Source organism: Bidens hawaiensis, unplaced genomic scaffold (genome assembly GCF_021521415.1).
Source record: "Bidens hawaiensis isolate Kalapana, Puna unplaced genomic scaffold, B.hawaiensis_p1.1 tig00044667_1, whole genome shotgun sequence".
Taxonomy (NCBI): Eukaryota; Viridiplantae; Streptophyta; class Magnoliopsida; order Asterales; family Asteraceae; genus Bidens; species Bidens hawaiensis.
The window spans coordinates 1-22,533 of record NW_027497927.1 but is presented as its reverse complement, the minus strand read 5'-3'; the positions used below and the strand labels follow the sequence as shown (position 1 = coordinate 22,533).

Below are 22,533 nucleotides of genomic sequence, written 5' to 3'. Positions count from 1 at the left end.
CTCAGCTTTTTGGAGTTGAAGCGAGTGATGAAGTCTAGTAAAGATTCATCCTCCTCTCTAACGCAGTTGAGGATCGTCCACTGCTCTTTAGTATATTTCCTCTGTTGACTGAAGTGTTGGCTGAACTTGTGTTGAAAGTCCGCCCAATCATAGATGTGGTGGACCGGTAAACGATCAAACCACGCCCTGGCCGCTCCAACCAGCGTCATCTGGAACATATAACACCACGTGGGTTCCGTCCAATTGCTGACGGTTGTCCCCGCTATGAATCTGTTCAAGTGATCATCTGGGTCGGATATACAATCATAAGTGCCGATGTTGGACATCTGTTTGGCACTTCTCGGGGCGATTGCTTCCGCAATGTCCCTTGCAAACTTGGATGTTCCCGCATTTGCAGCAGTTGGTCTAAAGGTTTTGGAGAAGTCACGTGGGTTTCCCCCCGCCTTCCTTGGTTTGAAGGTTTCTCCGAAATTCCTTCTTGGTTGGAAGTCCGTTTCCTTACGCTTCCCTTTCGCCCTATGGCGAGGGTTTGCGTCGGTGTCGGATTCCTCCCGATCATCGTCCGAGTACTCGCACTCACTGCTCATGTTGAGCTGTTGTCGAGTGCTTCCGAATTCGTCAGCCTGTTGGAGTGAACGCAAGGGTTCATCCAACTCAGATTGGAATTCCTTCTGACGTGCTTCGGCCCACGCCTTAACTTGATCGAGTGTTTGGCGGGGGAGCCTCGTCTGTTTCTCCAACTGGGCATCGGTGAATCCCAGTGAAAGATTGTTTACTGCACTTGCCCCGGCTTGGGTAACCGGGGTAGTGTTCGTAAAATTTGTGTAACCGCCGGTGTTCCCCCCAATAGCTGGGGTTGTGGTTACCGAGGTTTCTTGGTCACTCACTGGCCTTGGGACCGGAGTAACGTTAACCATCTTTTCAGAGGTTTTGAAAAAACTGAGAAAATTAGTTCTAGCTTTTATGCACGGATGGCGCCAATGAAGAAACACTAAGTGACCCCGGGCAGATTACGGATAATCTGGGGGTTAAGTAGATGTTTCCCACGAGGGTTAGGTCCGGCAGAGATGGTTATTCTGATGACCTGCAAAACAGACACCGTGAGCTCGTCACTGAGAAGGGGGGGTTCCTCCTTGTGACCACCCTCCGGCGTGAGAATCAGACTAGATTGCTCTGAATATAAGTGTATATAAAGAGATTGCTAGAGAAGATAAGATGATGATACCGTTCCAAAGTGTTGGAGTATTTATAGCCGAATGTAGGTTTCCAAGCAGGTACAGCCAGCTGTATAATATTCCTTTTCTACCAACTGTGGGCTACGCACGTGCCATGCTGGTGGCTGGTGGGTAGGCAGCGGCTGATAGTGACATGGCACGTGCGTAGCCCACAGTTGGTAGAAAAGGAATATTCCTTTTCCAACAGCCAGCCATGTCACTATCAGCCGCTGCCTACCCACCAGCCACCAGCATGGCACGTGCGTAGCCCACAGTTGGTAGAAAAGGAATATTATACAGCTGGCTGTACCTGCTTGAAAACCTACCTTCGGCTATAAATACTCCAACACCTTGGAACGGTATCATCATCTTATCTTCTCTAGCAATATCTTTATATACACTTATATTCAGAGCAATCTAGTCTGATTCTCACGCCGGAGGGTGGTCACAAGGAGGAACCCCCCCCCCCCTTCTCAGTGACGGCTCACGGTGTCTGTTTTGCAGGTCATCAGAATAACCATCTCTGTCGGACCTAACCCTCGTGGGAAACATCTGCTTAACCCCCAGATTATCCGTAATCTGCCCGGGGTCACTTAGTGTTTCTTCAATAATGTTTCATTATGTTTATAAGAAGAAAACAAGTGTTCAATTTTATCTCTGCATCCTGTGATCTACACCTTTTTTCAAAATACCATTACTCTTATATTAATTTTTGTTTCATAAAGTGTGATTGCCTTTTTAAACATATGATTTGACATGTGAGGACCAATTTCATCTATGATATATTAGGTGAAAGAATGTTTAGTTTGGTAGGATGGGACCGATGGGTAATTGGTCAAATTTAATAAAAGTGGTTCGTCCTCTTTGTTTGAACAATGAGATGTTGAGTTTTCTTTACATATTTGTAGGGTTTTTTTTTCCTCGAATAACTATTAATATTATGGTAGTCTCAAATAGGCTCATAGACCGTATTGCGTGTGTCTCTTTATAAATGGTATTGAGTTATAACTTGTAAACATTAAAGTTTTAAACTTGACTTAAACGAGCCAGATGAATGAGCCAACAATCAAGCTAGCTTAGCTTATGATTATAAACGAGCCGATTTTGAGTAAAGTTCAAATGAGCCACGAGCTTTTTAAACGGTTCAATGTAAAAGGGACGCAACTTCATGTAAATGAAACAAAATAAAAGGCCATCATGATTCAAAAGTATTCATATTGGTCATGTGAAGAGAGGAAATATGGATCATGGATGGAGAGGCAACCCATATTTGTTGATCTTGAGACTTGAGGTACTCTGTCTATGGCCCAATAAAGTTTGGCCCGCTTATGTTTATTCTACTAGCCTACTATTGTTTGATTTAAATAAAACTAGTAGCGGTCAATTGGTAAGCCAAAGCCTTTAAACACCTGAGTATGAGAAAGAGAGATAAATTCAAGTCTCATAAATAACAATGATTAAAATAATTAAAAGAAGTTACTGTTCAAAAAATATAGAAAAATAAAACTAGTGGTAATTATCAAATTTGTCATTTTTAACAAAATATGTATATCCGAATCCAACCATATTCAAAGAACTTAAAATTTAATTCGAATTTGAATGTCATATTCAAATTCGATTAAGTAATCGAACTTTGTATCGAATTCGAATATGGTTTTAAAATTTTATAGTATCAAAATTTGAATAATTCTATTCAATTAATTCGTTACACTATTGGAATAACCATGCAAAAAGATATTATTTCCCACAAATCCGATTTTCATTCATCCCCCCCCCCCCCCCTCCCCCTCCCCCTTAATAGATGTTATAAGTGTATCTCATACTTTGAGATTTGATAATTAATATTAGACAAATCTATTCAATTTATATAATAATTCTATTAAACCTGAAATACACACTCCATACACAAAATATGTAACTAAAAGTGAATGGTATACAAGACTTCTTAAAATAAAACAATCATAAAAAAAAAGCAAACAAGGCTTAAATAAGATAATCTAAACCTTTGTTAAGTGTTAACCATCAATTTCACACTATTGTTGAAGGAAAAGTTTGAGAGAAAACTTCTTACTTCAAGAACACTAAATGTTCATATATCTATACTATTAAATACAGTTAGATAAAAAAATTGTATGACTGATATAGTAAGAGCAAATATAATTAGTAGTGTTTCTAAACGAGTCATGTTTGCGGGTTGACAGCCTGACCCAATAGCCTAAAACGCACTAAGGTAGCCCAGACGCAATAAGCTAGCCTAAAAGGCACCAAGGTTGCCCAAAAGACACCAAGGGAGCCCAAAAGGCACAAAAGTTGCCCAAACGCACAAAAATAGCCCAAACGCACTAAGGTAGCCCGAAAGGCACAAAGGTTGCCCAAAACGCACAAATGTAGCCAAAAGGCACAAATATAGCCCAAAATGCACAAAGGTAGCTCAAAAGGCACAAAGATAGCCTAAAACGCACAAAGGTAGCCCAAAATGCACAAAGGTAACCCAAAACGCACAAAGATAGCCTAAAAGGCACAAAGGTATCCTAAAAGGCACAAATGGACGAAAAAGCACAAAGGTAGCCCAAAATATACAAAAGTTCTCCAAAACGCATAAAGGTTGCTCAAAAGGCACCAAGAGAACCCCAAAGGCACAAAGGTTGCCCAAAAGACACAAAGGTAATGTTCATATATCTTTGCTTTTCAATACAATTAGATAATAAAATTGTATGATTGATACAGTAAGAGCGAATATAAATAATAGTGTTGCTAAATGAATCGTGTTTGCGGGTTAACAGGTTGACCCAACATGAGCCTAAAAATTTGCACATACCTGAATGTGATGTGGACCAGAAAATCATGTCACAAACATGACCTATTTAACCTAATATACTTTTCTTTACATATTAATTTACATAGTATTTTTATTTCTTATTAAACTATGACTACTAATTCTTAAAACTCTTAAACTTTTTTCATAAAGAATATCCAAATAGTTTTAATTTAATCCATAAAATAAATTTTGTAAAAAACTAAAAATAAAATTGGTAAAATAGGTCAACCAGTGTATCCGTGTCTATGGATTCAACCCTAACCCCTTTAGTCTAAACTCAATTCCATAAATTTCATGTTAAGTTTGTATCGTGACGTAAATTCATATTCCTAATAATTAGTATGTGACGTATACTACTACTTGCTGGTTAGAGTTGGATTACACAAATCAACTATCACCTAGTTAGTAAAGCTAGAACTTTTATAGAAGTAATATTAATCACACTTTGTTACTTTTACGTAAGTGAACTTATAGTGTGGGTTTAAGTATCGTTAACAACACAAATACATCACTTATATATCAGTAAAGAATCTAAATACATCATGAGATAGATATTCATACGTTTGATTGATATAAAAAAGAATTTAAATTAGAAAAACAAGAATTTTACAAGTATCCCGTCGATCAAACGTGTGGTTCGGGTAGACTTTTTAAACAAACTAGGTAATGATCAGGGGCGGACCCACATGATGTGGATTGAGGTCCCGGGACACCAATATTCATTAAAATTTTACTACATGTCATCATCATCATCATCATCGTACTCAGTATATCCCACCAATAGCAAAGTTATGGTAGGTTTCGAGAAGGGTAAGATGTAGACAGCCTTACCTCTACCCCGTAAGAAAAGAGAGGCCGCTTCCGGTGAGACCCCCGGCTCAATAGCAGCTTTGCATCAAGCCTTGGACATAAGACGCAGGCCCGGCCCAAGAGGAGGGCAAGGAGGGCTCAAGCCCAAGGCCCACTCCTCCTAAGGGCCCATAGGTAAAAGACATATAGTTATATATATGAGTGTTTTTTTTTTGGACCAGGCCCATCACTTCTCATCAATTTACAATTAAAATTAACATTAATAATAAATAATAATAATCGGATTGGTCAATCAAACGCCGCTTCCCCATGTGCTTTTAGGGGGTGTTTGGTACAGAGAATGGAATTGTAGAGAAATGGAATAGAGAAATGAAATTGCAGAGAAAGGGAATTGGTCTGGAGAATGAGAATTGACTGTTCTGTTTGGTAGTACAGAGATTTCAGTAGAGAAATATAGCTGAGAATCATTTCTCTTGCTTGGTACATAGGAAATAAACAGAGAATTATATCAACTTTATCATTAGCACAAGTATTTTTTTCATAACAAATATTTATTAAAAAATAAAAAACATATAAAAAGATGCATAAATTCCAACCAAAATATGCATTGATCAAACCAATTCACATACAAAACATAGTTTTTAAGCAAAAAACATCAACCATAGTTAAAACCAATTCACATACAAAACATACTTCAACCATACACAACTATCCCATTGAACCATCGGTATACAACTCGACCATCTCAATTTTCTCTTCTATTGTCAATGCAAGAAAAGAACGTCCTAGATCCACATCTTTACCAATCAAATGAGCTGCTTTGAGGCACATCACCTTGCACTATCCTCTGAGCTAGCCTGTCAAATGCAGTAGAGTAAATTAAGGCTTCAAGTCTTCATTGGCTTCTTGTGGTTTTACAAAAAGGTATTATCTTAGTAACTTACCCTTCAGAAATTGCAGTCTTTCCAACACCTGGTTCACCAATGAGCACAGGATTGTTCTTGGTTCTTCTTGAGAGAATCTGGATGCATCTGCGTATTTCATCATCTCTTCCAATAACAGGGTCAAGCTTTCCTTCTCTAGCCATGGCAGTTAAATCTTTACCATACTTCTCTAATGATTCATACTTCCCTTCAGGATCTGAAGTTCAAAAACATATTAGGATCACTTGGATTAACAAGAACATATGATCAAACATGAATAAACTGTATGTACCCTGGTCTATTACTGTTTGCTTTCCTCTGATTGATTCTATTGCATTCTTTAACGTTTTCAATGAGATTTGAAACTCCTTGAACAATTGTTTCCCAAATCGGTTATCTTGCACAAAACCAAGCACCAGATGCTCAACAGAAACAAATGAGTCACCATACTCTTTCTTGTAATCCCTAGCTCTCTGCATCAGGCCTTCCAAATCTCGCCCTAACACTGAGCCTGCTGACTCACTAATAACCTGCCATATAAAGTAACCAAGGTGAGAGCATGCAACAGCTTAAGTGTCATATAATTATTAATACAGAACGCCGTATCTATCACCTTTGGTTGGCGCTGAATGAACTTATCAGTGGCTTCTAGGAGGCGTGTATTATCCACACCAGCCTTGGAGAATATCCTGCGAGCTAGCCCGTTCTTCTGTTCCAGCAGAGCTTTCATTAAATGCTCAGTCTCCACAATCTGATGCTTGTTCTCCTTTGCAACTTCAGGAGAAGACACAATTGCTTGCCATGCCATCTCTGTGAATACTTGTTGAGTAATCTGTGAATACAATTGTCCCATTGTCAATAAGTATATCATGGAAAATATCAACTATCCATCTACCTATTCTATTAAATATACATTATACTTAAGGCTGTAAAAAACTGAAAAAGGTCTTGGTCATGCCCGTCCCATTAAGCTTTTATTGGGCAAGCAAATAATCCACGAACACCTAACCGAACGAAACTTTTAGCTCATGTTCGTTCATTCACGAACACAAATGAACAGACATAAAATTTTTTTGATTTGGCTAACTGAGAATGATCAATGACAACTGTTCGGTCTGGCTATCAAGTTTGTGTTGGTGTTTTTCTTAACATTCATATTCATATGTTAATTTACATATAAACTTATCGCATAATACTCAAATATAATTGTGTTTCATAGTTAATAATTTTGCTTAAATTTATATGGTAAGACTAGACAAGTCATGAAAACTATATAAACCCTTTAATGAACAAACATAAACAAAGAAACATTAACAAAAAAACGGACGTAAACTAACACCTTCTCAAATGTTCACAAACACAATTGAATAAACATGGCTCTGTTCATGCTCGTTCGTTTAATGAATCAAACGAAATTCCTTGTCCATGCTCCTTCATTCATTAAACGAAACAAACTTCCCGTAAAACAATTCACGAACAGTTCATTTCCAGTCCTAATTATAGTCTTAAGGAAGTCAAATTCAGTTTCTATCATTCATTCAACTATTAATTAGTCCCTAATTCCCTAACTATGCTAAACTCCACATAATATCCTTAATCCAATCAATCCTAATCATCGATTCAATTAACAATTAACAGCAAAACAGTATAATAATAATAATATATTACCCTGCCATTGGACGAAGCATCACACCGAACAACAAACGACGATCGATACCTCTTGCCGCCAAATATACCACCAGTACCAGCTCGCAACAAAGCCTCGTTACACCTACTACTCTTCAATTTGAACGAGCGTAGAGTAATTCGTGTAGGTTTAGCAAACGAGTTGACGGAGACTGACGGCTGAGCAAACGACGCCGTTTTATCGGAGCAAACGGATGACGGCGGAAGGTGGAGGAGTCCAACGCCGGAAAATGACGCCATATGTAGTAGTGTGAATGAATGAATCTGGTGAATGAATGGAAGAATAATTAAAGTGTGTAGATAGAGAGATTGAGTGAGAATACGGTAAAGGAGGAAAATGGGAGAAATGAACGTCGAGAAATCCAATTCTCCGCTTTTGTTAGAGAAACAAAATCAGAGAAATGGAAATGGTTTATTTCCATTTCTCACCTCCTTCTTTCATAAACAAACATGAGAATTCTTTCCAATTCCATTTCTCACCCCTCAATTCCCTCTACCAAACAGTGTGTGAGTTTTTAGGTATATGTGTTTTTACTATTGATTAATTAATTCTATTAATTAGTATACCATTAGTTAATTCATTAGACTTTTTATGTTAATTTATTTTATTTAAGATATTATCCCCTTAAAGCAAAATATTTATTCTTTAGTAAAAAATGTAAAAATAGTAAAATAGAAGAAGAGTTAAGTAAGCCCAACTAGAGAAAAATGTGAATATACATATGTTTTTAGGGTAGCGGGCGATCAATAATGTTTCAAGAAAGACTTAACAGATTGACGATTATTATTATTTAGAACGATGTTTTAGAGATCATGGATCATTTAAAAAATGCTTGGGGAGCACCGGATCTTTTTAAGTGTTTTAGTTAGATCATTTTACTAAAATTATTTTTTTTTTAATTATTATTATTATTATTATTATTATTATTATTATCACATTTGTCTAAAATATATAAGAGTTTTTGACTTTGCATTTTAAGGCCTTTTATTTTTCATGTCCCGGGCCCCAAGTTTTTTTTGTATTATGGGGGACGGCCCTGATAAGACGCATAGCACTCAATCCTCGGGACAGGTTGATTGGTGTATGTACCCTTGTCTTTTGGCTATCAACGCTACCACATGATGCCTGATTAACCTTCCGCCATTTTAAACGTTATTTTCACGAGATTAATAAAATAACGTCAAAATTAGTGCAATTTCACTTTTGCTCACCCGAAGGTTCACACATATATACATTATATGTGCGTACCGCAAGCAGGGCGTATAAAAGCTTACTAGATGTGATATATTTATTTCCATGGACCACGTGATAATTAGTAGATGAAACCCATACTATTGATGTTAACTTTGCTGTGGTGGTAACTTTCCCGTTTTACAGCTGCTAGGTCGTGGGTTCAATCATCCTTACCTACTACTTACTACTGTAAGTCTTGAGCTTCTACATTTGTATGGGTCTGTTGCAAACTTGCAATGTTAATTTAAATACCAATTAACACCACCAAGTGAATGGAAGAACTTTACTTATTGTATTGTTAAATCATTATATTCATAAGACTTTTTTTTATCACTTCTATTTTTAGTTTTTGTTAATTTAATGGATATGTGTTATTCTACAATAAGGGTAAAAATTATTTTTTTATTTAATCGTTATATCATTTCTTATTAAACTCAAAACGATTACAATAAAGTGACAACAAATGATTACAATTTTTGTTAAATTAATGGATATGTATTATTTGTTGTCGTGTGATTATTATATGAACGATGTTTGCATTTGTTATATTGAAAGAGAACTTCTTGCAACGTTTCGGTCAAAGATGTAATTGTTTGTTTTAAAAAAAAATAAGAACTCGTAGAAAACAACTTTAAAATTTGTAATGTTAGTTTTCCCTTCACGTTTCTAGTGTCATCATATTTTGTGTATTCACTAATGAGTAATGATCTTATTTTTTTATTATGATTTTTTATTGTGTTTCTCGTCATAACCCGACCTGAAAAATCTGAACACCGAAAAAATAGGATTCCATTGAACAAAAATCCCGGGTCCGCCACTTGTAATGATGTTACCAATTTGTTTAAGGAAAAAATTACACTATGTAATTATATATATATATATATATACATATATATTAAATAATTAGAATTAGTAAGATAGGTTTCTTCTTTTCTCATCATACTTGAAACATACAACTGTGTTACAGACATGAGATATAAAGTAGTTAAATGAGTTATATCCATGTTTAATACTTATGACATGTTATTACATAAGATTTGATTTTGTATTTATTATATGATAAGAGTTTCTTCCGAACTTTCCTAACATCGTGCATCATCTCGCTATTCTACATCAACGTCACATTTATGGGCGTTTATCATTCAAACTGTATTCCAAAATCTCGAAATTTGATTGATTCGACTTGAATTAGAATTTCAGTTTATTAGAGTCAAATCCTTGATCAAAACCGAACGAAACAAGTCAAATTCGAGTTTAGATCTCTTTCCCGAATAACATGAGCACTTGAGCTTGTCTAATTGTTGGACACTTGAGCTTGTCAAATTATTTTTACGAGCCAAAAAGAATTTAGAAGAAAAACTAATAATCTAACTTGGTCTTTAGAAACACGAACCTAAGTCTTTGTCAACGCCACTTCTTTATGGTAGTTATATGCCATTGCCCTCCCTCTCCTACTCAACCCGGGAACATGTTTGTTTATTCCACGCTCTTGTCATTGTAGACACAAATGTACGAAATATGTGTAAATGCTTGTAAATTAAAAAATTAAAATGGTTTAAAAGATTGGTATTTATAATGATTTTGCCATTATTAAATAGCATGCTTGACTTTGGTAAGCCGCGATTCCCAAAATTTCCTTCAATAGGTTCAGGTGCAGTGTTTACTGTATGAAAAGGTATCATGATTAGGGATGGCAAAAAAACCCAAACCCGATGGGGAAAACCGAAACCCGCCCCGAACGGGGCGGGTTCGGGGACACTTAATCGGGGACGGGTCCGGGTTCGGGTTTTCCCCGTTTAAGTTAATCGGGTTCGGGGCGGGTATGGTATAGCCTGTACCCGCCCCGTATACCCGCCCCGTATACCCGTTTAAAACCCGTTTAATTAAATATAATTTTTATATTTATATATAATATATTATTTATTATTTATTTTCCCAATAAGGCTGCCTAACCCATTTTCCCGTATACCCGTTTAAAACCAGTTTCCTACTTTCCCATTTGGCCATTTACCCTAACCCTAGAACAACCTCCGAGGCATATTGCCAAACTATTGAATATGATTGTGACGATGGTATTGAGGTAATACATATATATATGGTTTATCGTTTACATTTTAATATGGTTTAACATTGATTCTTATATAGTTTCCAATTAATATGTTAATGTTTGATTATCATAGCAATCCGGCGTGACAAGTGTTTGAATGGTTGAATGGGTGCGGTATGGACGTGTAAGAAGGATCAATCATGAAGTTAATTTCCGTTGTGATGGGAGAAATAAACATTTTTATGTATTAATAATGTCTTTTGTATGTGTAATGTGTTTGGATATTGAACTTTTTGTGTATTAATATTGTATTGTAATTTTGTATCATTTTCTTACAATCGGGTTTTAAACGGTGAACCCGACGGTTAAATGGGGATCCCCACGGGGAATTTAGCCCGTTTAAAAACCATTTATGCTAGACGGGTTCCCCGAATACCCGCGGTTTTCCCCGAATCCCCGATGGGGATTCCCCGTTTAGTCCCCGCGGGTTTTTAGACGGTTTTGGTAATGGGTTTTATAAACCGGGGCGGGTATGGGATTGGCATTCCCCGCCCCGAAACCGCCCCGTTGCCATCCCTAATCATGATTGCATTTGTTCATCATGTTACTGCTACGTAGACGTTAGAGCTTTAAGTCTTTAATAGTCCATCCTTCATAGTGTTTTTATTGTTTAAAATACAGACCAATCAATTTTATATAATGATTTATGAATATAAAATAATAGTTTTAAGTCTCGTGGGACATATGTGTAGGTGTGTGAATTTGATATGAATTAAAGAATTATATGACTTTTAGCCAGTTTAGCTTATCATGAAGAAAACATTATTGAGTTAGTTTTTTAAAAAGACATAAAATAAACTATAGTGGTTCCAATTTTTAAAAAATGTCAAACCTTCAAGGCCAATTTCATTGACTTTATTGGTACACTGATATTCATGCACAACATCACATGAGGGGTTGTTGTATTGTCTACACAGAAATGTTTTTTTGACCGTCAACGAGTTTAAATACATAGAAGATTTCCTCTTGGTTATGTAGGATGTGTGGGGACTATTTGGAAACCGCGGAACATATTTTTGTATCATGTTTTTTTAGTCCGATATGAGTTGAACCATTATTGATCAATGGTGTAGAATCTAACTTGTATTATTTTTATACCTTAGATTATGGATTATCGTAAATTTGTTGCGGGAAGTCGGGAAAAAAAGAGGGTGGTTCAAGCTATAATAAGGATTTATAATAAGGATTTTGTGTTAGTGCATTTGGAAGACACGAAAAAAATGATAAAGTAATATTCAATAACAAAGATATTTTAATTCAGAAGATTATAGAAGACATCAAGTTATTAATATATATAAGGAAAAAATAAATCAATATTAATCTTTTGGGTAGACTCACTCAACTTTGCCCAAAAAAATAAAATTTTAATAGTTTTATATAAGTATGTTTATATAAATTTTCAATTCTTTTGTCTTCCAAATGCACTAACACAAAATCTTTTCAATTTTCAAGTTAGTCCTAATAAAAATTCAAATTCTTTTGTAAGTCTTAATATTTTCAATTTTGCTACAATTTAATATAACTATTGTTGACATGATATGTTGGTCACAATGACAAATATGCACGTCAGTTGATAATTATATGTACAAATTTATGATATTCGTATGTTTTGAGTGTAAAAATACATCATATGTGCTAAGAACAAAATACTAAAACCCGTAAAGCGTGTTGACAAAATTAGCATTGTGAATTTGTAATTAATTGTGTTCATTTTTGGTACAATTAATGTTCGTGTTTCAAAGCGTGTTTCAAAGAATTATTTTATACTTTGAACTTAGTAATATGATCATTGTTACAACAAACATGAAACATCATGCTATATATGCATTATAATGACATTATTGTTACACACACAATATTAATCAATATTAATTATTCAAGTTTGCTTGCTCATGCCAACCATAAATTCACAACGTAAGCAATTAATATACGTGAGAAAATCAATCAATTTCAAGTGTCACAAAGTCAAACTCTTATATTATTTTCCTTATAAATACCTTTGTTGTTTGTATCTCAACATATATGTGGTGAGTTTGAGAACTTCTTATACATCTACTTTTTCTATTTCAAGAATTTGCTATTGATCAATGGCTAACTTCAACATCTCCCTACAATCCTTCTTCTTTGTTTCGATTTTCATGTTCGTGATCATGGTTTCCATGGCACCGCAATCACTCTCAAGAACCCTGATTTCTTCTGCTTCGGTGAATCTTGATCATCACAAAAGTACCCATGATTTGAACCCGACACCAGTCGTGGATTCAAGGACCCGGGCTGAGTTTGAAGCTGATGCTCATGAAGTTCCATCTGGACCAAACCCTATTTCGAACAATTTGGTTGGTTGAGTGAGTTGAAGAAAGATTAGTAAAGACGAAGTCAAGAAAAATCTCGTGAAATATAGTTTTATGGTATTGAATAATTGATGGTACGATATGATTATTTTAGTTGTCGGTTTCTATGTGGTCGTAAAAAATTTATATAATGAATACATGTCGATGTTATAAATGCGACATATATTATATTACAATTTATAGCATATTATCATGTTTTGTGTTTATATTTTTCTCTGATCTTTGTTATAATCATCTATATTTACAACATTTATCAAACAAATATTAAACCTTAACTTGAGGCTCTGGTTAACAATATTGTAACTATTTGTTTATTTTTATATTTAGGTACAATTTTATCGTCTTGTGTTTTTTATTGACAAAGGGTCTTGTGTTTTGACCAATGCCTAGCTTTTTGTGTCTTCTCACCATATGTATAAAGCTGAAAATCTTTCAAGCACACTCACTCATAATGCCTCTATGATTAGTTCATGAAACTAATAAAATATATAAAGGATACATAAAGTTTTTAACTTTTTTTTTAGCGATCATTTGAACACTGACGGACAACTGAGTTACCCAATCATCTTCAAGAGAAAACCCGTAAGATGTTAAAAGATTTAACTGATGCTATTTAAATAAACCAAAACTTAAAAGGCCAATTATGTTTACATACTGTTTACATACTTATTAATGATTTATCCAATAAATCATTTATTGTTATCATCAATTATATTTATATCTTAAGATAATGTACATTTCATGTCTGAGCCTTATTCTTTTGCCACAACGACATCATGAGTACAAGTACAAGACACAGATCAAACAAACTAATAAATTCATCTAGTCGTTTTAAGGCTCTACGCTATCTACCGAATAATATAAACGTAACCAAACAAATCATTTCATTTAGTCGTTTGTATTTACTTAAGTATGTAATGTTTGTTGCACGTATCCACAAACGAACAACCAGATTGACGCTGCTAAATTACACTATGGATTGTAAGCAGAAACTTGATTAAACCTTTCATATGTTGTTCTGAAGAAACACTAATCGGACCCCGGGCAGATTACGGGTAACCTGGGGGTTAGATAGATGTTTCCCACGAGGGGTTAGACCCGGCAAAGATGGTTCTTCTGATAACCTGCAAAACAGACACCGTGAGCTCGTCACTGAGAAGGGGGGGGGGGTTCCTCCTTGTGACCACCCTCCGGCGTGAGAATCAGACTAGATTGCTCTTAAATATAAATGTATATTAAGAGATTGCTAGAGCAGATATCAGGTATAATATGTAATACGAGATAGTATATGATGATAAGATGATCATACCATTTGGGGTATTTATAGCCGAAGGTAGGTTTCCAAGGAGGTGTGGCCGGCTGAATAGTATTCCTGTTCTACCAACTGTGGCCTACGCACGTGCCCTGCTGGTAGTTGGTGGGTAGGCAGCGGCTGACATTGACCAGGCCTGCTGTGTACTATTCCTTTTCCACCAACTGCCGGCTATGCACGTGGTATGACAGGAGTTGGTGAGTAGGCAGCGGCTAATAGTGACATACAGTACAAGAGCATGCTGCTCGCCATACTGCTGTCAATGAGTTGTCGTATCTTTGGTCAGATCTTTTGCCCATACCTCGTCAGGTACAGTACAGAAGATCTTCCCGTATCGTACGGACTGGTTTATTTGGGCAGGAGTATTCCCCCTCCCGCCTTTGTGCGGGATTGTTCCCGGCTTTGCTCATTCCTTCAGGTGACAGCTGAATTATTGAGAGCTAAGTGCCTTGTGCGTGTAGCCTTGCTGCGCGGGTGGCCTTCCCTGATGGCTTGTATCCGCAGCTGCGGGAACAGGCAGAGTACTTCACCATTGGGAGGCATTTCCTGCGGGAACAGCTTGCGTACTGCGCGTAAGGACGTCACGTCTCTGAGCATGGTGGGTCCTGCGGATCCAGTTGGTTTCTGCGCAGACGTCTCTCTTCAAGGTGAGTCTTGCGGGTCCAACTGGGCTCTGCTGGGACCTACCTCTTCAAGTCCCCCCAGTCCAATGTTCTTCTCATGAATGTTTAATAAAGTGAGGTGAACTTTTGGACTTAAGCAAAGGGTTTAGTTTTAAGGTTTTCCATGGGGATTCTTCCCGCGGAAGTCCTTGTCACTTGCAGAAATTCCCGACTTTCCTGCTTGATCTTTGTGTATGATGCGGGTAGGTCTGTAACCTCCTCGCAAGTCAGGAGCGTTGAGTCCCACTTGTGTGGATTCTCCATGAGGTTTTGGTAGTTTTGAACATAGTGATCAATTATGTTAAAACCACCAATTCCATCCTGGAGCTTCAAACAATGTAGTTCTCGACGTTCCCGCTATGCGGGGATGTTATTCTCGTTTCCGCAAGCATTGCCCAGAAGATCCTTCTTGGTTTCAATTCCCTGCGGAGCGCTAGGTATGTGAAGGGTTTTGCCTTAAGACTGTACCCGCGCTCGTCTTACGGTTACTTTACTTCCAAGGTATTCCTGGCGTCAATTCCCTGCGGGTGCTAAGTATGTGAAGGGTTTTGCCTTAACACTGTACCCGTACCCGTCTTATAGTTACTTGGTTGCCGAGGTATTCCCGGCGTCAATTCCCTGCGGGTGCTAAGTATGTGAAGGGTTTTGCCTTAACACTGTACCCGCACCCGTCTTATAGTTACTTGGTTGCCGAGGTATTCTTGGCTTCAATTCCCTACAGGTGCTAAGTATGTGAAGGGTTTTGCCTTAACACTATACCCGCACCCGTCTTACAGTTACTTGGTTGCCAAGGTAAGGGGTATTTTCCCGCTTACTTTTGAATCTTTTTGAATTTTCTGAAATTCGAAGAGTTGGTGAAAGGATAAGAACAGTCCAAACTGCTGAAACGTCGTGCGACGGTTTCTTCTGACTGTGTCAGGACGTGCAGGAAGTTATGGTGACGTGACAGTACATGGTCATTCCAGACGCTTTTTCAGGCGCGTGGGCGCGATTTTTCGGGGCGCGTGGCCGCGAAATTAATGATACGCGTCCTTTCAACAGCTGTTGCCAGCTTGCTTTTTGCCACGTGTCATAGTTTCATTGCACCTTCGATTTCTCTCTCTTCCGCATTAAATTCATCGCATTAATTGCGATTAGTATATAAAGGGGGAGAGGGTTCTTTGTAATCCACACTTTCACTTCTCTTCATCTTCAAAACGATTTCCGGCGAATACTCACTTTTTCAGTCGAGCATTCTCTTGAAATCGTTTTCTTCTTTCATATCTGCAAGATGTCTTCTCACGATCTTGAGGCTACAGCCCAGGAGGCTGGGGTGTACGCCGATGACAAGAGTACTGCTGGCGAGTGCCAGTGTGCTCTGCCTGTCGATCTATATCAGTACATCGTCAGGAAGTTCATGCTCGAGTCTCTCGAGCCTGAGTTTCCTGAACCCCATCAGACGGTGTATGATGCCCCCAGAGGCAAGATCGGGGTATATGCTGCATTCTTTGCCAATGGGAATCTTAGGTTCCCTTTGACAAAGTTTGTGTACCGTGTCCTGGAGAGGCACGGTGTACACTTGACCGAGGTGCACCCGATGGCGATCGCGAAGATTCGCCACTTCGAGTGGGTGTGCCGGATTCTGGGCCTTGAGCCCTTCGTCGACCGTCTGATGACCTTCTACTCCTAGAGGTGCATCCAGGGGTGGTATACGCTAATAACCCGGATCAAGGGTTTGAAGATTTGCGCAACCGAGCGTAGTCTTCCTTCGTGGAAGCGGGAGTTCTTCTATATCTCCGCTCGCGCCATCCCTCTTGCCATGAAATTTAAGAATGGGCAAGCTCTCCCCAGCCTTCACGCCTCCAACTACCAGGAGGCGGAATGGTTTTCAAAGATTTCCCGAGTCCAATCTCCGGTTTACCGGTTTGCGGAGTCTGGGATGGTGATGCTCGGGATGAGCCGGGTGTGGAAGGATGCGGAGGCGCAAAAGATCCCGATCGTCCTCGAATACGGTTTGAACTCTGTTCCTTACGGTATGCTCTGTTTCTTTTTGTTGATTTAGAATCTCTTCTAACTTCTTTCCTATTTATTTCAGAGGGGAACGACTTGCAGTCGCTCCTGCATCCGCGGGAGGCTGACAGTCCCGCTCGGATGGGTACTCGTGCTCTAGATGAGAACGAGTTGCCCATCCTAGAACAAACGGCGGATCGGTTCGTGGAGGTCTACCCGCTAGGCCACGAGATCCTGAGCGCCAGGCGGCCAGGTAAGGCGTTATTCAACCCTCGACCCCTCAATGCTGAAACCTCTGCTGGAATTCCTCTAATCTTATGTTCTGATGAGGAATCCGCAGATGGTCCTCCGTTGGTGCGGAAGAAGAAGGCTGCCGGCGGGAAGGGGAAGGCGAAGGTGGCCTCCACTGCCGATCCGGTGCCTCGGTCCGATTCAGAGACCGAGAGCGAAGAGGTGGCGGGGAACCCCGGTGGTGATAAGACCACTGCTCCGGAGGCTGCGACGATTGTCACCTCCGGAGAGCCCAGGATGACAACGGTGAGCGGCGTGAAGAGGCCGGCTCCATCGGCTTCATCCCCGCCTGTCCGCACTTTTAGGCTCAAGAAAACCCGTAAGTACAAACTTTATTTTTAACTTCATAGCTTTCCATCATTAATATTTATCTTCTTTGTGCAGGCGTGGATGTTGACGCATTCCAGGGTGGAGCGGGGAGGAGTACCCCCCTGCCCATGACGGTAGGCTTGGTCAGCCTACCTGAGGCGACGACCCAGGCGGCTGCGCCTGCGCCTGCTTCCGCTGGTTCAGTTGCTCACTCCGTTGAGCCAACTGTTCCAGCTGTGATGACATCACCGCCGGCTGTCAGTGCCATATTTACCGCATCTTTCACTGAGCCGGCAGTTACTTTTGCTGCGGACTCCGCAGCGGCGACCGCGGCGGCCTTCACCATGCCTCCTCCGTCATCGGCAACGACGGCCGATCCTTCAGGTATGCATGGGGCTTCTCGCCAACCTCTGCCTCCTTCCCATCTACCTGACCTCTTGGACGGATTTCCCTTGGGTTCAGGTGATGGGTTTGGCGGCTATCGGCCTGTTATTGACCCTACAGGTGCGTAGGGTTCTTTTGGCATTCTTTTTTTTTTTTTTTTATATCATCTTTTCCTAACTGCTTTTTGCTTTTTTGCAGTGTCGGATTCCAATGAAGTGTATGTTCACGATGGAACATCCGCCGAGGAACAACCCTTAGCACACCTGTGGAGTGCGTGGAGTGGGCTCGTCACGCAGCTCCCAGTGGTGCGTTGGGGGAAGCCATGGCTAGCTACCAGGAGGGTAGGCTAACCAATGAGCTTCGGGTTCTCCTGGCCCGGATGCAGCCGCGCGTCGAGCTGCTTTGTCGTGAAAACGACAAGTTAAAAGCAGCTCGCATTCAAGAAGTAGCTCGGGCGCGGGCTGTCCGGGAGGAGAACGTAAGGCTTACCGCTGTGGCTGCGGAAAAAGAGAAGGCCTTCAACGCCCTCGAGGTTGAAGTTCAGGCCCGGCTCGAGGCCCGTTCCAAGGCTGCCCAAGCTGTTAACGAACAGCTTCGGCTGGCTAAGGAAACTACACGGAACGCAACCGAGAGGGCCACCAAGGCTGAAGCTGTTGCTGAGCCTCTACGCGTGGAGAATGAGGAGCTTAAAGCCAAATTAGAGGCTCTCCAGCAGGCTCATGATGCCTTGGCAATGGAAGACGCCAAAAAGCTCCAAGAGATCTTGGACCAGAGGGGGGTGCTTGACCACACAGAGCGGAAGCTAAAGGGCGTCGAAGAGGCTGCGGCTAAAGAAGTGTTGCTTGCCAACCTCAACAAAAGTGAAGCCGAACGCGCCCGTAACGAAGCTCAAGCTGCCCTCCAGGAGGCTCTGGTTGCCAAGGAATGGCTTCTTCGAGAAGCGTTGTCTCAGGTATGTTTAGCTTCATGTCTTCACGCTTTTCTTTGTAAATAGAAAAGGTTTTGACACTTGTATTTTTTCTTGTAGGTTGTGCATCGGGTCTTCGCGGATACGTCTTATGACGATGCTATGAGCGCAGCCCTCAACGCTTCTCATGAGGATGGGGAAAAAGCCGGCTTCCTGCTTGGTCTAGGGTTCGTTGAGAAAGGCATCCCGCCTTCCAACTTCCCTTTATTTGATGTGGATACTGAAGCTGTATACGACCAAGCAGTGAATCAGTATGCCGCCTTCCCGCATCCGGTGGTGGAGAAGGTGAACGAAGCTGCTGCTGCTGATGATGGGCTAGCTATCCTTAAAGCTTTCCTTGAACCGCCACGCTCTACTGATGGTGCTGGTCCAAGCGGAAGTGGCCCTGAAGCTTGATCCTGAAGATCCCTTCCCACTGCTAGGATAGGTTTAGCTTGTATAGATTTATATTCTTGTAGGCGGGTAGTTACCCTGCCATTCTTGTAATGAATATTATGAAATATAAATCTTTGTGCGGGTAAGACCGCTATTTTCACTGGATTCCTTGCTTTATAAACGTTATATGACTTGCATACTTTAGTTTAAATTAGCAATTTTCCAAGTGTTTAGAATAAGTTAACCTTTGAACGTGGTAGATAATAGGTTGAAGTTTTGCTTCCTCTTTCGTGATTGTGCGGGTAGGACCGTCACTTGCACTTAGTAGGATGGCTAAACTTTACCTACATCTGACCTGCGTGGAGGTTTTCCTCATCTTTTTTTTGAAATTTCTAAGTGTTTAGAATAAGTTAACCTTTGAACGTGGTAGATAATAGGTTGAAGTTTTGCTTCCTCTTTCGTGATTGTGCGGGTAGGACCGTCACTTGCACTTAGTAGGATGGCTAAACTTTACCTACATCTGACCTGCGTGGAGGTTTTCCTCATCTTTTTTTTTGAAATTTCTAAGTGTTTAGAATAAGTTAACCTTTGAACGTGGTAGATAATAGGTTGAAGTTTTGCTTCCTCTTTCATGATTGTGCGGGTAGGACCGTCACTTGCACTTAGTAGGATGGCTAAACTTTACCTACATCTAACCTGCGTGTAGGTTTTCCTCATCCTTTTGTTAGAAATTCTCTGTTTTGAATAAGTTATCCGTTCGACGCGCGGTTGTCAATAGGTTCGGTTTCCTCTCATGATTTGTGCGGTTAGGACCGTCACTTTCATTTAGTTGGATGACCAAAGTTTACCTATGATTGACCTGCGTGAAGGTTTGCCGTTTTTTGGGTTTATGCGGGTTTTGCCGCCTTCCCCACGCAACGACTTTCGACGCACGGTTGTTAATAGGTTAGTGTTCAGTTTCCTCTATGATGATTCATGCGGATAGACCGGCACTTTCATTTAGTGGGATGACTGAACTTTACCCTTCAACTGACCTGCGTGAAGGTTTGCCGTTTTTTGGGTTTATTCGGGTTTTTCCGCCTTCCCCACGCAACGACCTTCCACGTAATTATGCGGTGAAAACCGTCATATCCGTGTTGAATAAATTAACCGTTCGACGCGCGGTTGTTAATAGGTTAGTGTTCAGTTTCCTCTTATCATGATTCATGCGGATAGACCGGCACTTTCATTTAGTGGGATGACTGAACTTTACCTTTAACTGACCTGCGTGAAGGTTTGCCATTTTTTGGGTTTATGCGGGTTTTGCCGCCTTCCCCACGCAACGACTTTCACACTTATGTATGCGGTGAAAACCGGCATCAGTGTTGAAAGTTCATAAAAGTATAAATGTAAAATCATCAGCGTCGATGTTCTAAGGAGAATCATTTCCATTAGAAGTGGCTCTGGGCCTTTACAAATTTGGAATTGATCTACATGCAAACTGTGTAATTGAGCTCCCTTCCATGTTGTTGGGATGGGAGTGCCATCGAGCCGATATGCACCTGGTTCGGGATCTCGTTGTTTACGCAGTATGTAGTCTCCATCATTGAAGCTGTAATTTTATTCGTGTTTTCCCCAACTGGGGTTCTACACGCATCAGCCTGCTCAGCGTTTATTGCGCCACGAGGTGTGCGAGCGTCCCATCTCTGACAAATGCTTCGACCATGTCCTTAACGTCTGTGCATTCTTCAGTGTTGTGGCCTTTTGTCCTGTGAAAGTCACAGTATTTGCTCCGATCAGCATTGTGACTGTAACACCCCGACCAAAGGCGGATTATACATCGGGGCGCCACATATTGTTTCATTACTCGTGACACTATTGGGTGTCAATATTTAATAAATATATTCATTCGCGCACGCGCAACGTAAACACAAGATAACATAAATCAACATAAATCAATATATTATAAGGCAAAATATTCGAACAACAATAACTTGTCTTGATACATTTTAATCTAGGTCCAAAAGTAAAAACGTCCTACGTGTCCACAAGCTCCAAATGTAGCTACAGCAAACCTGAACATGTGTTAAAATAAAACGTCAAACACTTGCGTGTTGGTGAGAAATCAAGTTTAATAGATAATAGATAACAATAATCACTGCGCGCAACACGTATATGTCTGGTGTTTAACAAGGGTGTAATCAGATTGTGATCAAGCCTAAATAGATCATAGTTCATAGTTCAATCCGTGCTCCCAAATGAGCACAAAAACAAGAAAACATCTGTGCAAGTGTAAACAAAGAAAACCGTAAACGATAGGTCTCCCGTGTTCATCTAATGGATCCATGAAAACTTCGGAATAGGCCGAATAAAGCGGTTAATGATACACACATACAAATAAACAGCCAAGTAAACGTCCTCAACACATGGATACTGCGCGACTAAAGTTCATAAACAAGTTTAAGACTCGAGTTTGTACGAACACATGAACATCCCAAAACATTAAAAATAAAAAGGGATTAGATACGAGATTACTCACTTGATAAAGATGCGGTGAAAGATAAAGCAAGAACCAACTTTAAACAAGCACAAGTTAACCTATAATTAAAGATTATTGTTTTAACGATTGGTTTTAAGTCTTGATTATAAGTTAGCATAATTAATAAGTAACTTAAACAAATTTTTATATATTATATTATATATTACCGGGAATCAGGGCAGAACAGGAGAGAGGACGAAGGCAGAGAGAGGAGACGGCAGAGGATCAACGGCAGAGAGCAAAGGAAGAGAAAGATAATAAGTATTTGTGTGTGTAGTGTTAAGAAAATAGCATTATTATTTATAGGGAAACCCTAGGGAACACAATCCCTATAAAAGGGGAAAAGATCTTCAACAGGATCAAGCAAAAGATAACAAAAGCAAAAAGGTTCCAAAAGCAAAAGATATCAAAGATATGGCAGCTTGCAGGGGACAAGGAAAAGCTGACAGGTAACAGTAAACAGGCATGGGAGGGTCAGATAAAGGTACTGGTCAAGCATGGAAAAGCAGATCTCCAAAGATAATGTCAGTCACTTTTTCTGTCAACCAATGGGGTTGGTGCGCATGCTGCGCCAAAAGTGGCT

At 39.8% G+C, this 22,533-nt stretch overlaps 1 protein-coding gene across 1 annotated transcript; it reads right to left on the bottom strand.

Moving 5' to 3' along the window:
- Window positions 1-5,641: 5,641 nt before the first annotated feature.
- LOC143595098 (chaperone protein ClpB2, chloroplastic-like) lies at window positions 5,642-7,764 on the bottom strand. The gene is made up of 5 exons (XM_077074226.1): window positions 7,434-7,764; window positions 6,379-6,597; window positions 6,058-6,295; window positions 5,787-5,982; window positions 5,642-5,699 (listed from the first exon to the last, which is right to left on the bottom strand). Exons 1-5 carry the CDS (start codon window positions 7,689-7,691, stop codon window positions 5,642-5,644), a joined length of 969 nt encoding a protein of 322 aa, XP_076930341.1. The 5' UTR covers window positions 7,692-7,764.
- Between the last annotated feature and the right edge of the window lie 14,769 nt (window positions 7,765-22,533).

Coding starts and splice junctions, on each gene's coding strand:
- LOC143595098 (XM_077074226.1), bottom strand. CDS start 7,691: ATGGCGTCATTTTCCGGCGTTGGACTCCTCCACCTTCCGCCGTCATCC. Junction 6,598..7,433: donor ATGCTTCGTCCAATGGCAGG/GTAATATATTAT, acceptor TTGTATTCACAG/ATTACTCAACAAGTATTCAC. Junction 5,983..6,057: donor GCAAACAGTAATAGACCAGG/GTACATACAGTT, acceptor TTTGAACTTCAG/ATCCTGAAGGGAAGTATGAA.